Raw genomic sequence first — 24618 nt, 5'->3', positions numbered from 1 at the left:
AATTAATTATCAATTTCCACTTTGTATTTTTGCACTTCTACTTTCTAAAGTTTGTTTTCTGTTGTCATTTGGACTGTGATTTTAGGCTTTAATTCGGCGGGGGGGGATTCAACTGTTATTGCCCCCAAGTTCCTGTGACGGGAGATCGCAGCGGGAAATATACAATTGATGTCCCCTATCGCGCTGATCGCGCATGTTAGTGTCGGGTTTATCCGCATAATGCGGATCACTTTTCACACAATTCAGCTCGCCACCCCCAGCAGATGCGAGCTGAAATGTAGACGCCGGCAGCCGACCGCGCCCGGACCAAGCTACAGTTAAAAAGCTCCATTGGGCGCCATCTAGTGGCTGCTGGCCACTAGTAGATCTGAATTCTGCCCCGTGTGTTTGTAAACTTACATTTGGACGCTTGTTGTTTGAATATATATATGACCCCTTGATGAAGTCTCTATGACGAAACGCGTTGGGCATTCAATTGACCTCTGACTCAGATAAGCACTTTAATACTTTATTGCACTTTATTGCTTTTATATGAAAGTGTATATGCTTTTTATCCCATTTTTAGAAAAAGTTTTGTTAAATAAATGTTTATATTTTATATATTTTTAAATATCTTGTAATTATTTATAGACACCATTGGTCGCTACCCCCATCCCTTCCTTTTATAAACACAAATCAATTCAGGGGCTCACCATCCTGATTTTATTTGGGGGATTAGCTGACGCCCGCAGACAGGGAGTGTCTAATACAGCTTAGCCATATTTGGGTTTTTAAAAAGGACATTATTTCCATCTGTGGCGCAGTATTTTTTCTTTTTTTACGATATATATTTCCACGTCTATAATATACGCAGTTTTCTTTATACTCTAGATACAACTAATAATTGATCAATGCATTACTTGGCTTTTACTACAAAAATACTCCACCACCATATACCTGTACTGGCTATCGGACTTTAATTAGCTGGTTGGAGAAGTTTTTATTAACTGATCAATTTCTGCTTTGTATTTTGTACTTTTTTTTTTCTCTCTACTTTCTACATTTGTGAGTTTTGGTTCGGCCTGAGGCCTGTGATTTGCTGCTTGGTAATAATATTTTAGATTTTTTGCTAGGCTTTTTATTTTAGGTTATTAGTTCTTAATAAATACACTTTATAGCGTCAGGAGTGTATTAAACCGCCGCCCTGTCTGGCACTGCTGTCCTCTAATGTTGTATAGATGTGCTACGGTATATGAACTGCGGTGTGTTTGTGCCGCTGCTCTATCACCGAGTTTAGCCAGCTAGTTCGCTGCAGCCTTTGGTGAAAATTTACAAAATATGACTGGATATAAATGTAAATAACGTTAATTATACTGGCCCTCATTCCGAGTTGATCGGTCGCAAGGCGAATTTAGCAGAGTTACACACGCTAAGCCGCCGCCTACTGGGAGTGAATCTTAGCTTCTTAAAATTGCGACCGATGTATGCGCAATATTGCGATTACTAACTACTTAGCAGTTTCAGAGTAGCTTCAGACTTACTCTGCCTGTGCGATCAGTTCAGTGCTTGTCGTTCCTGGTTGACGTCACAAACACACCCAGCGTTCGCCCAGGCACTCCCACCGTTTCTCCGGCCACTCCTGCGTTTTTTCCGGAAACGGTAGCGTTTTCAGCCACACGCCCCTGAAACGCCGTGTTTCCGCCCAGTAACACCCATTTCCTGTCAATCACATTACGATCGCTGGAGCGAAGAAAAAGCCGTGAGTAAAAATACTTTCTTCATAGTAAAGTTACTTGGCGCAGTCGCAGTGCGAACTTTGCGCATGCGTACTAAGCGGATTTTCACTGCGATGCGATGAAAAATACCGAGCGAACAACTCGGAATGAGGGCCACTGTACGATGGAAAAGAGGCCCATATTAGATGATTCTAGCTGTTTTTATCCATTGTTAGAGAAATGCAAAACCGAAACAATTGAGGTTGGTTTTGCCAAAGCGAAAACCTAGAGCTAGAACCAAAACACAAAGGCCCTCATTCCGAGTTGTTCGCTCGCTAGCAGATTTTAGCAGCATTGCACACGCTAGGCCGCCGCCCTCTGGGAGTGAATCTTAGCTTAGCAGAATAGCGAACGAAAGGATCGCAGAATTGCTACTAAATTATTCTTTGCAGTTTCTGAGTAGCTCCAGACCTACTCCTAGATTGCGATCACCTCAGTCCGTTTAGTTCCTGGTTTGACGTCACAATCACGCCCTGCGTTCGCCCAGACACTCCCCCCGTTTCTCCAGACACTCCCACGTTTTTCCCTGACACTCCTGCGTTTTTTTTAGCACTCTCCCAGAAAACGCTCAGTTACCACCCAGAAACGCCCCTTTCCTGTCAATCATTCACCGATCAGCAGTGCGACTGAAAAGCGCCGCGGAATCCACAGCAAATCTACTAAGTTTTTAGTTAAATAACTAAGCGCATGCGCTCTGCGTACCATGCGCATGCGCATTTAACAACAAATCGCAGCATAGCTAAAATCGGCAACGAGCGAACAACTCGGAATGACCCCCATGGGTCTGTCTGCACATATGTGTAGTTTGTGAGTGCATGTGTGTGATGTGTTTATATCTATATGTAGCTGTGTTTCTGTAGGTTTTTCATCTTCAGTTGGATTTATATTATTAATGCAACTTTTACTAAGTGCATTACGTTATGTGATTGTGTTTTACAGCCATGTATTCATCTCATCGGGAACAGTTAGCCAGCTCTGTTGTCCGCTGTACATTGGGTACAATTAAATACACCGAGCAGCAAAACAAATGTTCCTGATGATGTAAATACACAACTGGAGAGCACAGCAGGAAGTCAGTGGAAATGCTGGAAGGGGAAATCTCAGCAGCTGCACACATCTAGGGAACAGTTGCCTCCTTTATTACTATAGAGCAGTGTTTCCCAACCTCGGTCCTCAACAGTCCTGGTTTTAGTGATGTCCAGGCTTGAACACAGGTGACTTAATTAGTACCTCGGTTATTTTGATTTAACCATCTGTGCTGAAGCCTGGATATCACTAAAACCTGCACTGTTGGTGTGCCTCGAGGGCCGCGGTTGGGTACGCCCGCTATAGAGACTGAGAAGACAAAAATACATAGCCCCCAAATCCTGAACCAGCGTCATACAGCCTGGGGCAGCGTACAGTGTAACCTGGAGAGAACATCTTAGTAATAGTTTTATCTGTGTTCATCCATGTCACTGTTCATTCCCATGTATGTGCAGTGTGCATAGCTGTGGGGATCCCTATTTTCAGGGCTGAGAACCCTACGTTTGGTCGAGGCCTGTGGGGGAGGCCCGGGTCACATGAGTGTCTGTGCGGGAATATTGGGGTGACCCTGTTAGCAGTGCAGGTGACTAGGTGCAGAGACGTCACATTGATGTCCTCCTCTCTCCCCCGCAGGAAGCTGCTTTCTGTGTCTCGTTGACGTGGTCCCAGTGAAGAATGAAAACGGAGCAGTCATCATGTTTATCCTAAACTTCGAGGTGGTGATGGAGAAAGATCTTCTGAGCTCTCCGAATAAAAACTCCAATCACAGAGTCCAATCACACTGGTTCCCCCCAGGTACATTGCTCATACCTCCTGTCCTGTTATTCCCATATTCATGACCCACTCCCCGTGTCTGGTACATTACTTGTTCCCTGTGTCCGGTGTTTTATCCGCTCCCCGTGTCTGGTACATTACTTGTTCCCTGTGTCCGGTGTATTATCCGCTCCCCGTGTCTGGTACATTACTTGTTCCCTGTGTCCGGTGTTTTATCCGCTCCCCGTGTCTGGTACATTACTTGTTCCCTGTGTCCGGTGTATTATCCGCTCCCTGTGTCTGGTACATTACTTGTTCCCTGTGTCCGGTGTATTATCCGCTCCCTGTGTCTGGTACATTACTTGTTCCCTGTGTCCGGTGTATTATCCGCTCCCCGTGTCTGGTACATTACTTGTTCCCTGTGTCCGGTGTATTATCCGCTCCCCGTGTCTGGTACATTACTTTATCCCCGTGTCCTGTGTATTATCCGCTCCCTGTGTCTGGTACATTACTTGTTCCCTGTGTCCGGTGTATTATCCGCTCCCTGTGTCTGGTACATTACTTGTTCCCTGTGTCCGGTGTATTATCCGCTCCCCGTGTCTGGTACATTACTTGTTCCCTGTGTCCGGTGTATTATCCGCTCCCCGTGTCTGGTACATTACTTGTTCCCTGTGTCCGGTGTATTATCCGCTCCCCGTGTCTGGTACATTACTTGTTCCCTGTGTCCGGTGTATTATCCGCTCCCCGTGTCTGGTACATTACTTGTTCCCTGTGTCCGGTGTATTATCCGCTCCCTGTGTCTGGTACATTACTTGTTCCCTGTGTCCGGTGTATTATCCGCTCCCCGTGTCTGGTACATTACTTTATCCCCGTGTCCTGTGTATTATCCGCTCCCCGTGTCTGGTACATTACTTGTTCCCTGTGTCCGGTGTATTATCCGCTCCCTGTGTCTGGTACATTACTTGTTCCCTGTGTCCTGTGTATTATCCGCTCCTGTGTCTGGTACATTACTTGTTCCCTGTGTCCGGTGTATTATCCGCTCCCCGTGTCTGGTACATTACTTGTTCCCTGTGTCCGGTGTATTATCCGCTCCCCGTGTCTGGTACATTACTTGTTCCCTGTGTCCGGTGTATGATCCGCTCCCCATGTCTGGTACATTACTTTATCCCCGTGTCCTGTGTATTATCCGCTCCCCGTGTCTGGTACATTACTTGTTCCCTGTGTCCGGTGTATTATCCGCTCCCCGTGTCTGGTACATTACTTGTTCCCTGTGTCCTGTGTATTATCCGCTCCCCGTGTCTGGTACATTACTTGTTCCCTGTGTCCGGTGTATTATCCGCTCCCCGTGTCTGGTACATTACTTGTTCCCTGTGTCCGGTGTATTATCCGCTCCCCGTGTCTGGTACATTACTTGTTCCCTGTGTCCGGTGTATTTATCCGCTCCCCGTGTCTGGTACATTACTTGTTCCCTGTGTCCGGTGTATTATCCGCTCCCCGTGTCTGGTACATTACTTTATCCCCGTGTCCTGTGTATTATCCGCTCCCCGTGTCTGGTACATTACTTGTTCCCTGTGTCCGGTGTATTATCCGCTCCCCGTGTCTGGTACATTACTTGTTCCCTGTGTCCGGTGTATTATCTACTCCCCGTGTCTGGTACATTACTTGTTCCCTGTGTCCGGTGTATTATCCGCTCCCTGTGTCTGGTACATTACTTGTTCCCTGTGTCCGGTGTATTTATCCGCTCCCCGTGTCTGGTACATTACTTGTTCCCTGTGTCCGGTGTATTATCCGCTCCCCGTGTCTGGTACATTACTTGTTCCCTGTGTCCGGTGTATTATCCGCTCCCCGTGTCTGGTACATTACTTGTTCCCTGTGTCCGGTGTATTATCCGCTCCTGTGTCTGGTACATTACTTGTTCCCTGTGTCCGGTGTATTATCCGCTCCCTGTGTCTGGTACATTACTTGTTCCCTGTGTCCGGTGTATTATCCGCTCCCCGTGTCTGGTACATTACTTGTTCCCTGTGTCCGGTGTATTATCCACTCCCCGTGTCTGGTACATTACTTGTTCCCTGTGTCCGGTGTATTATCCGCTCCCCGTGTCTGGTACATTACTTGTTCCCTGTGTCCGGTGTATTATCTGCTCCCTGTGTCTGGTACATTACTTGTTCCCTGTGTCCGGTGTATTATCCGCTCCCTGTGTCTGGTACATTACTTGTTCCCTGTGTCCGGTGTATTATCCGCTCCCTGTGTCTGGTACATTACTTGTTCCCTGTGTCCGGTGTATTATCCGCTCCCTGTGTCTGGTACATTACTTGTTCCCTGTGTCCGGTGTATTATCCGCTCCCTGTGTCTGGTACATTACTTGTTCCCTGTGTCCGGTGTTTTATCCGCTCCCCGTGTCTGGTACATTACTTGTTCCCTGTGTCCGGTGTATTATCCGCTCCCCGTGTCTGGTACATTACTTGTTCCCTGTGTCCGGTGTATTATCCGCTCCCCGTGTCTGGTACATTACTTGTTCCCTGTGTCCGGTGTATTATCCGCTCCCTGTGTCTGGTACATTACTTGTTCCCTGTGTCCGGTGTATTATCCGCTCCCTGTGTCTGGTACATTACTTGTTCCCTGTGTCCGGTGTATTATCCGCTCCCTGTGTCTGGTACGTTACTTGTTCCCTGTTTCCGGTGTATTATCCGCTCCCTGTGTCTGGTACGTTACTTGTTCCTGTGTCCGGTGTATTATCCGCTCCCTGTGTCTGGTACGTTACTTGTTCCCTGTGTCCGGTGTATTATCTGCTTCCTGTGTCTGGTACATTACTTGTTCCCTGTGTCCGGTGTATTATCCGCTCCCTGTGTCTGATACGTTACTTGTTCCCTGTTTCCGGTGTATTATCCGCTCCCTGTGTCTGGTACGTTACTTGTTCCCTGTGTCTGTAGTAGTAAGTGACTTGTTGGGTACTAGAGCAATCACTGAGTGTCGCCTCTTTGCAGCCAGAGGGAAATCCTTCCGTTTGAAGATTCCGGCATTACTGGCTCTCGCTGGCAGTAAGCAGTCCCTCCCGCAGGAGGACCCTGACGTGGTGGTTGTGGACTTCTCCAAGCACAACAGTGACTCCATAGCTCTGGAAGATGTCACCGTCACTCCAGTGGACAATTGCATTGCTTCTCACCCTGAGGACCAGCATGCGCTGCTTGGTAGTACAGAGCCCAAGGCCTTCTCTGAAGATGGTCCTACAGTGCAGTCTTCTCCCCGGGCGGACAAGGACCACCTGAACTTAGACATGTCATTCTCCAACTGCAGCCTCACCCGCAGCCGTTCCCGGGAAAGCTTCTACAGTATCCGCAGGGCCTCTTCTGTGGATGATATAGAGGCCATGAAGGTGGAGCTGGATAAAAAGTTCCGTTCCCGAAACTCCAGCACAGGCAAGTTCACCCATGTATGTTGTGTGTTATATGTGTCATACGGTTCTATTCCCTGTAATATATAACCATCACAGGTCTCTTATTAGTATGCCCAGCACTGTATAACCCTTGCAGGTCTCTTCTTCATGTGTCCAGCACTATATAACCCTTGCAGGTCTCTTCTTCATGTTTCCAGCACTATATAACCCTCGCAGGTCTCTCATTCATATGCCCAGCACTGTATAACCCTTCCAGGTGTAGCTTCTTCATGTGTCCAGCACTATATAACCCTCATGGGTCTATTCTCCATGTGTCCAGTAATATATAACCATTACAGGTCTCTTCTTCATGTGTCCAGCACTATATAACACTCGCAGGTCTCTTCTTCATGTGTCCAGCACTGTACAACCCTTGCAGGTCTCTTCTTCATGTGTCCAGCACTATATACCTCTCACAGGTCTCTCATTCATATGCCCAGCACTGTATAACCCTTGCAGGTCTAGCTACTTCATGTGTCCAGCACTATATAACCCTTGCAGGTCTCTCATTCATATGCCCAGCACTGTATAACCCTTACAGGTCTAGCTTCTACATGTGTCCAGCACTATATAACCCTCGCAGGTCTTTTCTTCATGTGTCCAGCACTATATACCTCTCACAGGTCTCTCATTCATATGCCCAGCACTGTATAACCCTTGCAGGTCTAGCTTCTTCATGTGTCCAGCACTATATAACCCTCACAGGTCTCTCATTCATATGCCCAGCTTTGTATAACCCTTGCAGGTCTAGCTTCTTCATGTGTCCAGCACTATGTAACCCTTACAGGTCTAGCTTCTTCATGTGTCCAGCACTATATAACCCTTGCAGGTCTCTTCATGTGTCCAGCACTATATAACCCTTGCAGGTCTCTCATTCATATGCCCAGCACTGTTAACCCTTCCAGGTGTAGCTTCTTCATGTGTCCAGCAATATAAAACCCTCACGGGTCTATTCTCCATGTGTCCAGTAATATATAACCATTACAGGTCTCTTCTTCATGTGTCCAGCACTATATAACACTCGCAGGTCTCTTCTTCATGTGTCCAGCACTGTACAACCCTTGCAGGTCTCTTCTTCGTGTGTCCAGCACTATATACCTCTCACAGGTCTCTCATTCATATGCCCAGCACTGTATAACCCTTACAGGTCTAGCTTCTTCATGTGTCCAGCACTATATAACCCTTGCAGGTCTTTTCTTCATGTGTCCAGCACTATATACCTCTCACAGGTCTCTCATTCATATGCCCAGCACTGTATAACCCTTACAGGTGTAGCTTCATCATGTGTCCAGCACTATATAACCCTCGCAGGTCTTTTCTTCATGTGTCCAGCACTATATACCTCTCACATGTCTCTCATTCATATGTCAAGCACTGTATAACCCTTGCAGGTCTAGCTTCTTCATGTGTCCAGCACTATATAACCCTTATAGGTCTAGCTTCTTCATGTGTCCAGCACTATATAACCCTTGCAGCTCTCTACTTCATGTGTCCAGCACTATATAACCCTCGCAGGTCTCTCATTCATATGCCCAGCACTGTATAACCCTTCCAGGTGTAGCTTCTTCATGTGTCCAGCACTATATAACCCTCACGGGTCTATTCTCCATGTGTACAGTAATATATAACCATTACAGGTCTCTTCTTCATGTGTCCAGCACTATATAACACTTGCAGGTCTCTTCTTCATGTGTCCAGCACTGTACAACCCTTGCAGGTCTCTTCTTCATGTGTCCAGCACTATATACCTGTCACTATATACCTGTCACAGGTCTCTCATTCATATGCCCAGCACTGTATAACCCTTGCAGGTCTAGCTTCTTCATGTGTCCAGCACTATATAACCCTTACAGGTCTCTCATTCATATGCCCAGCACTGTATAACCCTTGCAGGTCTAGCTTCTTCATGTGTCCAGCACTATATAACCCTTACAGGTCTAGCTTCTTCATGTGTCCAGCACTATATACCTCTCACAGGTCTCTCATTCATATGCCCAGCACTGTATAACCCTTGCAGGTCTAGCTTCTTCATGTGTCCAGCACTATATAGCTCTCACAGGTCTCTCATTCATATGCCCAGCACTATATAACCCTTGCAGGTCTAGCTTCTTCATGTGTCCAGCACTATATAACCCTTACAGGTCTAGCTTCTTCATGTGTCCAGCACTATATAACCCTTGCAGGTCTCTTCTTCATGTGTCCAGTACTATGTACCCCTCACAGGTCACTCATTCATATGTCCAGCACTATATAACCCTTCCAAGTGTAGCTTCTTCATGTGTCCAGCACTATATAACCCTTACAGTTCTAGCTTCTTCATGTGTCCAGCACTATATAACCCTTACAGTTCTAGCTTCTTCATGTGTCCAGCACTATATTACCCTTGCAGGTCTCTTCTTCATGTGTCCAGCACTATATACCCCTCACAGGTCACTCATTCATATATCCAGCACTGTATAACCCTTCCAGGTGTAGCTTCTTCATGTGTCCAGCACTATATAACCCTTACAGGTCTAGCTTCTTCATGTGTCCAGCACTATATAACCCTCGCAGGTCTCTTCTTCATGTGTCCAGCACTATATACCCCTCACAGGTCACTCATTCATATGTCCAGCACTTTATAACACTCATAGGTTCCCTCTTTATGTGTCGCCACTGTATAATCCTTGCAGGCTGCTTCTTCATGTGTTTAGTGCTATATATCTCTCGATGTCCAGCACTATACAGCCCTCATAGGTCTCTTCTTCATGTGTCCAGCTCTACATACCCCTCACAGGTCTCTCATTCATATGGTCACTATAATCCTTACAGGCTCTTATTCATGTGTCCAGCACTATATAACCCTCATAGGGCTTTTCTTCCTGTGTCCAGAGCTACAGATGTATCCTCTTATATCTTTGCTCCGTGCGCTACAAGTCACGTTACACATAATGCATGAGTGCCGTGTGAGGGTTCAGTATGAATTACCGCTGACCGGCAGTATACCGACAGTGGCATCCGGCTCAATAGTATGCTGGTATTGGTCGAGCGTTTGAAAGACCCTTGCGGGCACAGTGGCAGATTATATTCTTCCTCTGTAGGTGTCGTGATCTTGCCAGTATTCCACGGTCGGCATTGTACTGCTTGTTGGGATTCCGGCGTCGGCATTCTGATCGCTGGTATCCCGAGTGGCGGTATCATAACTGCTTCCCCCATGTGACTCGGTAGTGCCGAGCGACTTTTTGTGTTTTTTTCTCCCACCGCGAAAATGCACCTTAGATGCAATGTAATGCAATAAGACACACAAGCAGATCCTGCTGATTAAAGTGATATGCAAGAAAAACAAAAGGGATTTTTCCCACGCACTCAGCTGGCTGTTAGTAAGAAGAAGTATATATTATGAAATAATAGAAAAATTAGATTTTAAACCTACCGGTAAATCTTTTTCTCGTAGTCCGTAGAGGATGCTGGGACTCCGTAAGGACCATGGGGATAGACGGGCTCCGCAGGAGACATGGGCACTTTAAGAAAGACTTTAGATCTGGGTGTGCACTGGCTCCTCCCTCTATGCCCCTCCTCCAGACCTCAGTTAGAGAAACTGTGCCCAGAGGAGACGGACAGTACGAGGAAAGGATTTTGTTAATCCAAGGGCAAGATTCATACCAGCCCACACCAATCATACCATATAACTTGTGTTAAACTAACCAGTTAACATTGGGGGGTCATTCCGAGTTGTTCGCTCGTTATTTTTTTGTCGCAACGGAGCGATTAGTCGCTAATGCGCATGCGCAATGTCCGCAGTGCGACTGCGCCAAGTAAATTTGCTATGCAGTTAGGTATTTTACTCACGGCATTACGAGGTTTTTTCTTCGTTCTGGTGATCGTAATGTGATTGACAGGAAGTGGGTGTTTCTGGGCGGAAACAGGCCGTTTTATGGGTGTGTGCGAAAAAACGCTACCGTTTCTGGGAAAAACGCGGGAGTGGCTGGAGAAACGGAGGAGTGTCTGGCCGAACGCTGGGTGTGTTTGTGACGTCAAACCAGGAACGACAAGCACTGAACTGATCGCAGATGCCGAGTAAGTGTGGAGCTACTCAGAAACTGCTAAGAAGTGTCTATTCGCAATTCTGCTAATCTTTCGTTCGCAATTTTGATAAGCTAAGATTCACTCCCAGTAGGCGGCGGCTTAGCGTGTGCAAAGCTGCTAAAAGCAGCTTGCGAGCGAACAACTCGGAATGACCCCCATTATGAAAAACAACATAGTTTTGGTCCAAAACCGATGAAACTATAACATAACCCTTATTTAAGCAATAACTATATACAAGTCTTGCAGAAGAAGTCCGCACTTGGGACGGGCGCCCAGCATCCTCTACGGACTACGAGAAATAGATTTACCGGTAAGTAAAATCTTATTTTCTCTAACGTCCTAGAGGATGCTGGGACTTCGTAAGGACCATGGGGATTATACCAAAGCTCCCAAACGGGCGGGAGAGTGCGGATGACTCTGCAGCACCGAATGAGCAAACAGGAGGTCCTCCTCAGCCAGGGTATCAAACTTATAAAACTTTGCAAAGGTGTTTGAACCCGACCAAGTAGCAGCTCGGCACAGCTGTAGTGCCGAGACCCCTCAGGCAGCCGCCCAAGACGAGACCACCTTCCTAGTGGAATGGGCCTTAACCGATTTTGGTAACGGCAATCCTGCCGTAGAATGCGCTTGCTGGATCGTGTTACAGATCCAGGGAGCAATAGTCTGCTTTGAAGCAGGGCCGCCAACCTTGTTGGTCGCATACAGGACAAACAGTGCTTCTGTTTTTCTGACCCGAGCCGTTCTGGCCATGTAAATTTTCAAAGCCCTGACCACATCAAGGGACTCGGAATCCTCCAAGTCATGAGTAGCCACAGGCACGACAATAGGTTGGTTCATATGAAAGGATGAGACCACCTTAGGTAGGAATTGAGGACGGGTCCGCAACTCCGCTCTATCCATATGGAAAACCAGATAGGGGCTTTTATGTGATAAAGCCGCCAATTCCGAAACTCGCCTAGCCGAAGCCAAGGCTAACAACAAGACCACCTTCCAAGTGAGATATTTTAACTCCACCGTTTTGAGTGGTTCAAACCAATGTGACTTAAGGAAACTTAACACCACGTTAAGGTCCCAAGGCGCCACCGGAGGTACAAAAGGAGGCTGAATATGCAGTACTCCCTTTACAAAAGTCTGTACTTCAGGTAGAGAGGCCAATTCTTTTTGAAAGAAAATGGATAAGGCCGAAATCTGAACTTTTATGGAGCCTAATTTTAGGCCCAAATTCACTCCAGTTTGCAGGAAGTGAAGGAGACGACCCAGATGGAATTCCTCCGTAGGAGCATTCCTGGCCTCACACCAAGAAACATATTTTCTCCATATTCGGTCATAATGTTTTGATGTCACGTCCTTCCTAGCCTTTATTAGCGTAGGAATGACCTCATCCGGAATACCTTTTTCCGCTAGGTTCCGGCGTTCAACCGCCATGCCGTGAAACGCAGCCGCGGTAAGTCTTGGAACAGACAGGGCCCCTGCTGCAGCAGGTCCTGTCTTATAGAAAGAGGCCACGGATCTTCTGTGAGCAATTCATGTAGATCCGGATACTAAGTCCTTCGTGGCCAATCTGGAACAATGAGGATTGTTCTCACTCTTCTTTGTCTTATAATTCTCAACACCTTGGGTATAAGAGGAAGAGGAGGAAACACATAGACCGACCGAAACACCCACGGTGTCACCAGGGCGTCCACAGCTATCGCCTGAGGATCTCTTGACCTGGCGCAATACCTTTTTAACTTTGTGTTGAGACGGGACGCCATCATGTCTATCTAGGGGAGTTCCCACAGACCTGCGATCTGCGCGAAGACTTCCTGATGAAGTCCCCACTCTCCCGGATGCAGGTCGTGTCTGCTGATGAAGTCTGCTTCCCAGTTGTCCACTCCCGGAGTGAACACTGCTGACAGTGCGTTTACATGATTTTCCGCCCAGCGTAGAATCCTGGTGGCTTCCGCCATTGCCACCCTGCTCCTTGTGCCGCCTTGGCGGTTTACATGAGCTACTGCTGTGACATTGTCCGACTGAATCAGAACTGGTTTGCCGCGAAGTAAGGTCTCCGCTTGACGTAGGGCGTTGTATATGGCCCTCAACTCCAGGATGTTGATGTGGAGACACGTCTCTAGACTCGACCAAAGACCTTGGAAATTTCTTCCCTGTGTGACTGCTCCCCAACCTCGGAGATCTGCGTCTGTGGTCACCAGGATCCAGTCCTGAATGCCAAACCTGCGACCCTCTAGGAGGTGAGCACTCTGCAGCCACCACAGGAGAGACACCCTTGCTCTGGGGGACAGGGTGATCCTCTGATGCATTTGTAGATGTGACCCGGACCACTTGTCCAGTAGGTCCCATTGGAAGATCCTCGCATGGAATCTGCCGAAGGGAATGGCTTCGTACGATGCCACCATTTTCCCCAGGACTCAAGTGCAGTGATGCACTGACACCTGTTTTGGCTTCAATTGGTTCCTGACCAGAGTCATGAGTTCCTGAGCTTTTTCCATTGGAAGAAAAACCTTCTTCTGGTCTGTGTCCAGAATCAAGCCCAAGAAGGTCAGACGCGTCGTAGGAACCAACTGTGACTTCGGGATATTGAGAATCCAGCCGTGTTGCTGTAACACCTTCAAAGACAGAGACAAGCTGTCCAGTAACTTCTCCCGAGATCTCGCTTTTATGAGGAGATCGTCCAAGTATGGGATAATTGTGACCCCCTTGCTTGCGCAGGAGCACCATCATTTCCGCCATTACCTTGGTGAAAATCCTCGGGGCCGTTGAAAGCCCAAACGGCAACGTCTGAAATTGGTAATGACAATCTTGTACAGCAAATCTCAGGGACGCCTGATGAGGAGGAAATATTGGAACATGAAGGTATGCATCCTTTATGTCCAGGGAAACCATAAAATCCCCCCCTTCCAGGCTGGCGATGACCGCCCTGAGCGATTCCATCTTGAATTTGAACCTTTTCAAGTATAGGTTCAGGGATTTTAAATTCAAAATGGGTCTGACCGAACCGTCCGGTTTCGGAACCACAAACAGGGTTGAGTAATAACCCTTTCCTTGTTGCAGTAGAGGAACCTTGACCACTACCTGTTGAAGATACAATTTTTGTATTGCATTCAACACTAACTCCCTCTCTGAGGGAGCCGCAGGTAGAGCCGATTTGAAAAACCGGCGAGGAGGCACCTCTTCGAATTCCAGCTTGTATCCCTGAGAAACAATTTCTATTGCCCAGGGATCCACCCGTGAATGAACCCAGATGTGGCTGAAAAGTCGAAGACATGCCCCCACTTGAGCGGACTCCCCCAGGGAAGCCCCAGCGTCATGCGGTGGATTTTGCAGAGGCCGGGGAGGACTTCTGCTCCTGGGAACTAGCTGTGTTGTGCAGCTTTTTTCCTCTGCCCTTACCTCTGGCAAGAGAGGACGATCCTCGTACTCTTTTGCTTTTATTCGAACGAAAGGACTGCATTTGATAATGAGGCGCTTTCTTAAGCTGTGAGGGAACATAAGGCAAAAAATTAGATTTACCTGCCGTAGCTGTGGAGACGAGGTCCGAGAGGCCCTCTCCAAATAACTCCTCACCTATGTAAGGCAAAGACTCCATATGCCTCTTTCAGTCGGCATCACCCGTCCTCTGTCGGGTCCATAAGACTCGCCTAGCAGAAACAGACATAGCGTTTATTCTGGAACTTAGCAAACAAATGTCTCTTTGAGCATCCCTCATATATAACGCAGCATCTTTTATATGCCCTAGGGTCATTAAAATGGTATCCTTATCTAGGGTCTCAATTTCCGTAGATAAGGAGTCTGTCCATGCTGCGACAGCACTACAAACCCAGGCCGACGCCATTGCCGGTCTAAGAATTGTACCTGAATGTGTGTAAATGGACTTCATGGTAACCTCCTGTCTGCGATCAGCAGCATCCTTGAGGGTAGCCGTATCCTGGGATTGCAGCGCTATCTTCTTTGATAAACGTGTTAAAGCCTTGTCCACCTTAGGAGAAGACTCCCATCGTATCCTATCCGTTTGCGGGAAAGGATACTCCATAAGAATCCTTATGGGAATCTGCAGCCTCTTGTCTGGAGATTCCCAAGCCTTTTCGCACAGCTCGCTCAGCTCATACGAGGATGGAAAAGTGACCTCAGGCTTTTTCTCTTTATACATGTGTACCCTCGTGTCAGGGACAGGGGGTTCCTCAGTAATATGCAAAATATCTTTTATTGCAATAATCATATATCGAATGCCCTTAGCCACTTTTGGCTGTAATTTTGCCTCCTCATAGTCGACACTGGAGTCTGAATCCGTGTCGGTATCTGTGTCCATTATTTGGGACAATGGGCGCTTCTGAGACCCGGAAGGTCCCGGTGACACAGGGACAGGCATGGTCTGACTACCTGACTGTACCCTAGCCTCAGTCTTGTCTAATCTCTTGTGTAATAAATTTACACTAGCACTCAAGACATTCCACATCTCCATCCAGTCCGGTGTCGGCGCTGCCGACGGAGATCTGACATTCATACACTCCCCCTCCTCTTTAGGTGAGCCTTCCACTTCATACATGTCGACACACGTGTACCGACACACCCCACACACAGGGAAGCTCTTATCTGAAGACAGTTCCCCACCAGGCCCTTTGGAGAGACAGAGAGAGAGTATGCCAGCACACACCCCAGCGCTATATAATACAGGAAAAAAACAGAATGTTTCCCCAGTAGCGCCTTTATGTATGTATATGCGCCAATTATGTGCCCCCCCCCCCCCCCTCTTGAAAATCCTCTGTCACCGTGAGTAAGCAGGGGAGAGTCCAGGGAGCTTCCTCTCAGCGCTGTGCTGTGGAGAAAAATGGCGCTGGTGAGTGCTGAGGGAGAAGCCCCGCCCCCTCGGCGGCGAGCTTCTGTCCCGCTCAAATTATTCAAAAACATGGCGGGGGCTCTTTATATACATGTACAGTGCCCAGCTGTACATGTATATCTGTGTTTATGCCATAACAGAGGTTTATATTGCTGCCCAGGGCGCACCCCCGGCACCCTGCACCTTTACAGTGACCGGAGTGTGAGAGGTGTATGGGAGCAATGGCGCACAGCTGCAGTGCTGTGCGTTACCTCAGTGAAGATCACAAAGTCTTCTGCCGCCTTTGAAGCCTTCTTACTTCTCATACTCACCTGGCTTCTATCTTCTAGCTCTGCGAGGAGGACGGCGGCGCGGCTCTGGGACGAACTCCAGGGTGAGACCTGTGTTCCGACTCCCTCTGGAGCTAATGGTGTCCAGTAGCCTAAGAAACAGGACCTTGAAACTCAGAGAGTAGGGCTGCTTCTCTCCCCTCAGTCCCACGATGCAGGGAGTCTGTTGCCAGCAGAGCTCCCTGAAAATAAAAAACCTAATTAAAATACTTTCTTAGCAGGAAACGCAGGAGAGCTCCCTGTAATGCACCCAGTCTCCTCTGGGCACAGTATCAAACTGAGGTCTGGAGGCGTGGCATAGAGGGAGGAGCCAGTGCACACCCAGAGTCAAAGTCTTTCTTAAAGTGCCCATGTCTCCTGCGGAGCCCGTCTATCCCCATGGTCCTTACGGAGTCCCAGCATCCTCTAGGACGTTAGAGAAATGTAGAGCTCTTCGATACATATGTTTTGCAAAAGATATGATAAGCCTCCAGGCCCCTTCACGGCTGCTCTATTGCTGGAGGTCCCTAACTAAGTATAAGTCCAGGGCTTGGACCCCACAAAGTCGGCTCAGGCCTGACCACCCCAGGACAGCACACCATTAAGATACTAAAGTGTTAATAAGAAAGAAGCAGAAGCTATGGGTTAGAAAGTGCTACAAAAATAAGGGTGTTAATAAAATACTCAAAAGAGTAATAGTAGTGGAAAAATAGGAGTGTTACATAAGTGCTAAATAAATATTATGGCGTGCTACCCCAAGGTAGCCCAGTCACACCAGGCCTGGGGGGTACCACTCCCCAAACTCACACACAGCATAATAATAACATCCACTATGGGTCATACTATTGCCTAATGTACGGCCACATGATAATGGCACATACAAAACATATCTGGTCTGGTGTGACTGGGAAACCTTGGGGTAGCACGCCATAATATTTATTTAGCACTTATGTAACACTCCTATTTTTCCACTAATATTACTCTGAGTATTTTATTAACACCCTTAGCACCACTTGTAGCACTTTCTAACCCATAACTTCTGCTTCTTTCTTATTAACACACATTAACACTTTAGTATCTCAATGGTGCGCTGTCCTGGGGTGGTCGGACCTGAGCCGACTTTGTGGGGTCCAAGCCCTGGACTTATGCTTAGTTAGGGACCTCCAGTAATAGAGCAGCCGTGAAGTGGCCTGGAGGCTTATCATATCTTTTGCAAAACATATGTAACAAAGAGCTCTACATTTTCTATTATTACATAGTATATAGTTCTTCTTACTAACAGCCAGCAGAGTGCGTGGGAAAAATCCCTTTTGTTTTTCTTGTCTAGAGTAACCCCCTCCCGCAGCACCTGGGGATTGTTACCAGCTTGATTAGAGCAGTTTGCCACTATTTATTATTATTATTATTATTATTCTTCTTTATTTATATGGCGCCACAAGGGTTCCGCAGCGCCCAATTACAGAGCACATAAACAAATAATCAAACAGGAAAACAGCAACTTACAGTTGACGACAATATAGGACAAGTACAGGGTAAATAAACATAGTTACATCAGCAGATGACACTGGAATAAGTATCAGGTGGCAGAAGACTGCTGGATGTGGTACAGTTGAAGATTATTAAAGTAAGAAAGGATAAGCACATGAGGGAAGAGGGCCCTGCTCGTGAGAGCTTACATTCTAAAGGCAGTTCAGTGAGGCACAGATGGAGCCAGCATTAGGAGGGCATGCTGGGTCCTGTGGTGCCATTTGGAGGATACAGGGGTGCCTCCAGGTAAGCTAGCTCTCAATCTGGATATGTTTTGTATGTGCCATTATCATGTGGCCGTCCATTAAACAATAGTATGACCCATAGTGGATGTTATTATTATTATTATTATTACTATTATTATGCTATGTGTGAGTTTGGGGAGTGGTACCCCCCAGGCCTGGTGTGACTGGGCTACCTTGGGGTAGCACGCCATAATATTTATTTAGCACTTATGTAACACTCCTATTTTTCCACTACTATTACTCTTTTGGGTATTTTATTAAAACCCTTATTTTTGTAGCACTTTCTAACCCATAGCTTCTGCTTCTTTCTTATTAACACTTTAGTATCTTAATGGCGTGCTGCCCTAAGGTGGACGGGCCTGAGCCGACTTTGTGGGGTCCAAGCCCTGTACTTATGCTTAGTTAGGGACCTCCAGTAATAGAGCAGCCGTGAAGTGGCCTAAAGTTGCGGCATGTCTATATTCTGTGTGTGACTGTGGCTGTATCTGCATACGGAATGCTACGTTACAGTGTCAGTAATATGATATGAGGCATGTCTATATTCTGTGTGTGACTGTGGCTGTATCTGCATACAAAATGCTACGTTACAGTGTCAGTAATATGATATGCGGCATGTGTATACTCTATTTGTGGCTGTATCTGCATACGGAATGCTACGTTACAGTGTCAGTAATATGATATGCGGCATGTGTATACTCTATTTGTGGCTGTATCTGCATACGGAATGTTATGTTACAGTGTCAGTAATATTATATGCAGCATGTCTATATTCTGTGTGTGACTGCGGCTGTATCTGCATATGGAATGCTACGTTACAGTGTCAGTAATAGGATATGCGGCATGTCTCTATTCTGTGTGTGACTGCGGCTGTATTTGCATACGGAATGCTACGTTACAGTGTCAGTAATAGGATATGCAGCATGCCTATATTCTGTGTGCGTGACTGCAACTGTATCTGCATAAAAAACGCTATGCTACAGTGTTCGTGTGCAGATGCAGCTGCAGTCACACACAGAACATAGGCTGCATATCATTTTAATCAGCAGGATCTGCTTGTGTGTAGTATTGTATTACTTTGCGACTAACTATATAACCCTCACAGGTCTCTTCTTCATGTGTCCAGCGCTATGTTCCCCTCACAGGTCTCTTCTTCATGTGTCCAGCGCTATGTTCCCCTCACAGGTCTCTTCTTCATGTGTCCAGCGCTATGTTCCCCTCACAGATGGCATCTTCATGTGTCCAGCTCTATATAACCCCAGTGGATCTTTTCTTCATGGGGGCAGCTCTCTAACCCTCACAAGTCTCCTCTTGTGTCCAGCACTATAAAACCCTCATAGGCCCAGTCATGATTCCAGCACTGTATACCCCTCACAGGTCTCTCATTCATATGGCCAGTATAATCCTAACAGGCTCTTATTCATGTGTCCAGCACTGTATAACCCTCATAGGTCTCTTCATGTGTCCAGCTCTACATACCCCACACCGGTCTCTCATTCCTATGTCCAGCACTCTACAACCCTAATAGGTCTCTTCTTCATGTGTCCAAAACTATATACAGTACCCCTCACAGATCGCATCTTCATGTGTCCAGCTCTATATAACCCCAGTGGATCTTTTCTTCATGTGGGCAGCTCGCTAAAGGGGGGTACTCACGGAGCGATAATGTAAGCAATCTGACTAGATTGCTTAGATTTTTAGCATGATCTCTCCGTGTGTACCCCCCACAGCGATAGCAATGCGCAGCCCAATCTAGCAGGGTGAAATGAGCGCCCCTCACCCACCCCCGCACGCTCAGCACACATCTCTCCCCAGAACTGCCCGTGAATACGGGCCTTAACCATCAAAAGCCTCTTCTTGTGTCCAGCACTATAAAACCCTCATAGGCCTATTCATGTTTCCAGCACTGTATACCCCTCACAGGCTTCTTCATGTGTCCAGCACTATAAAGCCCTCACAAGCCTCTTCTTGTGTCCAGCACTATAAAACCCTCATAGGCCTATTCATGTTTCCAGCACTGTATACCCCTCACAGGCTTCTTCATGTGTCCAGCACTATAAAGCCCTCACAAGCCTCTTCTTGTGTCCAGCACTATAAAACCCTCATAGGCCTATTCATGTTTCCAGCACTGTATACCCCTCACAGGCTTCTTCATGTGTCCAGCACTATTAAGCCCTCACAATCCTCTTCTTGTGTCCAGCACTATAAAACCCTCATAGGCCTATTCATGTTTCCAGCACTGTATACCCCTCACAGGCTTCTTCATGTGTCCAGCACTATTTATAAAGCCCTCACAGCCTCTTCTTTCATTGTATTCTGGTCAGAGTAGATTGGACTGTTCTGAAAATAGAAAACACAGGATTGCTTTGGGGTGTTCCCCTGATGATCAGACGACCAGGCTGAATGCATCATTTTGATATGGTCTTTCTGTCAGATCAGCGACTACTAGATCTAAGCAGGTTCTTCTTCTGCAGGTGCCATGAACAGCGTCCGAGTCAGCCTCCTGAACTCCACCTCAGATTCTGATCTCATGAAGTATAGAACGATTAGCAAAATACCCCAAATCACCCTTAATTTTGTGGACTTTAAGGGAGACTCATTCCTCACCTCGCCCTCCAATGAGAAGGAGATCATCGCACCCTCCAAGTTAAAGGACCGGACGCACAACGTGACAGAAAAGGTCACCCAGGTAAGGAACCTTTTATTATGTTTATTACTGCTTACACCAAGAATGACCACATGACCCTGGTTTACCTGCTGGTGATGCTGGTTCTCTCAGTTATATAAAGATGATGATTATTATTATTATTATTATTATCCTTTATTTATAAGGGTTCCGCCGCGCCCAATTACAGAGTACATAAACAAATAATCAAGCAGGAAAACAGCAACTTACAGTTGACGACAATATAGGACAAGTACAGGGTAAATAAACATAGTTACATCAGCAGATGACACTGGAATAAGTATCCGGTGGCAGAAGACTGATGGATTTGGTGCAGTTGAAGATTATTAAAGTAGGAAAAGGATAAGCACATGAGGGAAGAGGGCCCTGCTCGTGAGAGCTTACATTCTAAAGGGGATGGGTAGACAGACAGGGGTGACACAGATGGGGTACATAGAGAGCGTGGAACAGAGGTTTAGGATGAGATTTGGCTGTGTTTGGTGAAGAAGTGGGTCTTGAGATCCCGTTTGAAGTTCTGTAGAGAGTTGGAGAGTCTGAGGGGGAGAGGTAGGGAATTCCAGAGAAGTGGTGAAGCGCGTGAGAAATCTTGGAGGTAGGAGTGGGAGGAAGTAATCAGCAGGCAGGAGAGTCAGCGTGTATTAGCAGAGCGAAGAGGACGGGTGGGAGTGTAAAGGGAGATAAGGTCAGAGATGTAGATGGGAGAGGAGTGGGTGAGGGCTTTGTAAGTGAGTGTGAGAAGCTTGAAATGGATTCTGAAAGGGAAGGGGAGCCAGTGAAGGTCTAGTAAGAGAGGAGAGGTGGACGTAGTGCGTTTTAGTGAGGAAAATGAGCCAGGCAGCAGCATTGAGGATAGATTGGAGTGGAGAGAGGTATTTGTCAGGAAAGCCTGTCAGGAGGAGATTACAGTAGTCCAGTCTGGAGATGACCAGTGAGTGGATAAGAGTCTTAGTAGCATCCTGGGTCAGAAAGGGTCTAATCCTGGAAATATTTTTTAGATGAAAACGGCAGGTTTGTGAGAGGTGCTGAATGTGTGGTTTGAAGGAGAGGGAGGAGTTAAGGATTACTCCAAGACAGCGCACTTGGGGGCTAGAGGAGATAGTAGTGCCATCAATAGATAATGAGATTGTAGGAGGTGAGGTTATGCGGGAGGGAGGGAAGATGATCAGCTCGGTCTTATACATGTTAAGTTTAAGAAAGCGCTGGGACATCCAGGAAGAGGTAGCAGAGAGACAGTTGGAGATACGAGTGAGGAGAGCAGGGGAGAGGTCTGGAGAGGAAAGATAGATTTGAGTGTCATCAGCATAGAGATGATATTGGAAACCAAAAGAACTAATGAGCTTACCTAGTGAGGATGTATAGAGAGAGAGAAGAGGACCAAGGACAGAACCTTGAGGTACCCCTATAGTTAGTGGAAGTGAGGGGAGGTGGAGTCATGAGAGGAGACAGAGAATGAACGGTCAGAAAGGTAGGAAGACAGCCAAGAGATGGCAGTGTCATGCAGGCCAATGGAGTGAAGGATTTGCAGTAGGAGAGGATGGTCCACAGTGTCAAAAGCAGCAGAGAGATCCAGTAGAATAAGTAGAGTAGTATCCCTTAGATTTAGCAGCATGGAGGTCATTGCATACTTTTGTAAGGGCAGTTTCAGTGGAGTGGAGAGGACGGAAGCCAGACTGGAATGTTCCCATGTTCCAGTCTCAGCTGGATAATGTCTATATGGTCATACTCAGGTCATGGTAACGTCTCAGCTGGATAATGTCTATATGGTCATCCTCAGGTTATGGTAACGTCTCAGCTGGATAATGTCTGTATGGTCAGCCTCAGGCCACGGTAACGTCCCAGCCGGATAATGTCTGTATGGTCAGCCTCAGGCCATAGTAGCATCTCAGCTGGATAATGTCTGTATGGTCTTCAGGCCATGGTAGCATCTCAGCTGGATAATGTCTGTATGGTCTTCAGGCCATGGTAGCGTCTCAGCTGGATAATGTCTGTATGGTCTTCAGGCCATGGTAGCGTCTCAGCTGGATAATGTCTGTATGGTCTTCAGGCCATGGTAGCATCTCAGCTGGATAATGTCTGTATGGTCTTCAGGCCATGGTAGCGTCTCAGCTGGATAATGTCTGTATGGTCAGCCTCAGGCCATGGTAGCGTCTCAGCTGGATAATGTCTGTATGGTCCTCAGGCCATGGTAACGTCTCAGCTGGATAATGTCTATATGATCAGCCTCAGGCCATGGTAACGTCCCAGCCGGACAGTGGCGGATCCAGGGGGGGCACGCGGGCCCGTGCCCCCCCTGTCATGTCTGGCACTTTAAACAAACGACAACACAGCAGTCCCATTTAAAAAGAAGCGGCGGCGCAGATGGCGCCCGCCGCGATGAAGGGTCTCGTAGCAGCGGCGGCAGCACTAATGAGTCAGACTGACTCATTACATTGCGCTGCAGCCGGCTGTAGTAAAGCCAGAAGACTCCGAGGAGAGGAGAGGCTTTCCCCTTCTCTCCTCCACTCGGAGTCGCAGAGGGTGCTCTGGCCACGATAGAGCCGGCGTCGCTGTATCACTGCTGCCTGCAGCGGTACGCGTCGCGGCTCGTTCTTGTGTGTTCGTGCATATGTAATGAGCGGCAGAGCATCATGCCGTTCATTACAATATGTACAAACTGTGCTGGGCGCCCACAAATCCTATATTAATGGAGGGTAGGACAGCATTTTGCTGCCTGCGATCCAGCCTCCAGTTAATGTTCTCCCAACAGTCCCCGTCCCCTCCCCAGCAGCTGCGGCCAATCAAGGCAAGGAATGCAGAGGACACTGGTCCACAGCACACCGCACCTCCCGGCGCTCTCAGGCTGCTGGAGTGGGAAATCTGAGCTGTTGGCCACAAGATGGGTGTCCTTTAGAGTAAGGCTCTCTGTGATCCCTACCCTAAACCCCCTTTTCTGTACTGTCCTAAATCCCCTTCTCTGTGCTGTCCCAAAACCCCTTCTCTGTAATGTCCTAAATCCCCTTCTCTGTGATCCCTACCCTAATTCCCCTTCTCTGTGCTGTCCCAAATGCCCTTCTCTGTGATCCCTACCCTAATTCCCCTTCTCTGTGCTGTCCCAAATGCCCTTCTCTGTGATCCCTACCCTAATTCCCCTTCTCTGTGCTGTCCCAAACGCCCTTCTCTTTGCTGTCCTAAACCTCCTTGTGACAGGACGATACCGTACGGAAGCACTCGCAGTTTCCGCGTCCCGTTGACTGTGCACAGAATGGAAGGTCAAGCCGCACGAGGCCTGACCACATAGGGGATTCCCGCTTACCGTCAGTAACCGCCTGTTACTGACTCCACCCACTGCGCTGTGGGCGGGTTCTCGCTGCCACCACCAAACTCCTAACCTGCCGTGGCGTTTGGAACCACGGTTCTGCTCTGTATGTGCCGACGCACTGCTTTACCACAGCTGTGTGGTGCTGACGAATCCCCACTAGCCACTTGCTAGGCCTCTACCGGTAGCTGGCGGAAGGCGGAGCTTGGAGACGTCAGGTGCTTCCCTGGACAGCCGGAGAACGGGGCTAGGTTTGGCCTAACCCTGTAGGTCACAAGATGAAGCAGTCTTCTTGAGGCAAAGGTGTTTATTGCTCAAATAACCTTTAAAAAGGCTCCTCCCTATTGCTAGGGGCAACAGCATACAATCAAGATCTTTTCAGCAGAAGAAGATGTTACAATACACTCTGGAGGCACGCAGGTCTCCTTTTTATGTCAGTTTTCCACACAGTACCACAGGGGGGTAAGCCCTCCCTGTCTTCTCCAACCAATCAGGTTATTTTACAAAATACCAATAAATTACATTTTACAAGGATATAAGTGCAATCAAACCTTCTCTCTGATCCCCCTTCTCTCTATGAAAATAAATGTATACATACAGTAGATTCCACAGTGTGTGTGTGTGTGTGTGTATATATATATATATATATATATACACTTTTTTGTAACACAATTATGTTAATAGGGACCCCTACA

At 47.4% G+C, this 24618-nt stretch overlaps 1 protein-coding gene across 2 annotated transcripts in view; it reads left to right on the top strand.

The window, feature by feature from the left end:
* The window catches only part of KCNH2 (potassium voltage-gated channel subfamily H member 2), a 750290-nt gene that overhangs the window by 371444 nt on the left and 354228 nt on the right, over nt 1–24618 (top strand). For both annotated transcript variants that reach the window (XM_063924667.1, XM_063924668.1), the window contains 3 exons: nt 3414–3575; nt 6518–6949; nt 20417–20631. In XM_063924667.1, coding sequence (XP_063780737.1) covers nt 3414–3575; nt 6518–6949; nt 20417–20631 — 809 coding nt within the window. The remainder of the gene's footprint in view (nt 1–3413; nt 3576–6517; nt 6950–20416; nt 20632–24618) is intronic.

This window comes from Pseudophryne corroboree, chromosome 5 (genome assembly GCF_028390025.1).
Source record: "Pseudophryne corroboree isolate aPseCor3 chromosome 5, aPseCor3.hap2, whole genome shotgun sequence".
NCBI lineage: Eukaryota > Metazoa > Chordata > Amphibia > Anura > Myobatrachidae > Pseudophryne > Pseudophryne corroboree.
This window is presented reverse-complemented; position numbering and strand designations above follow the sequence as displayed.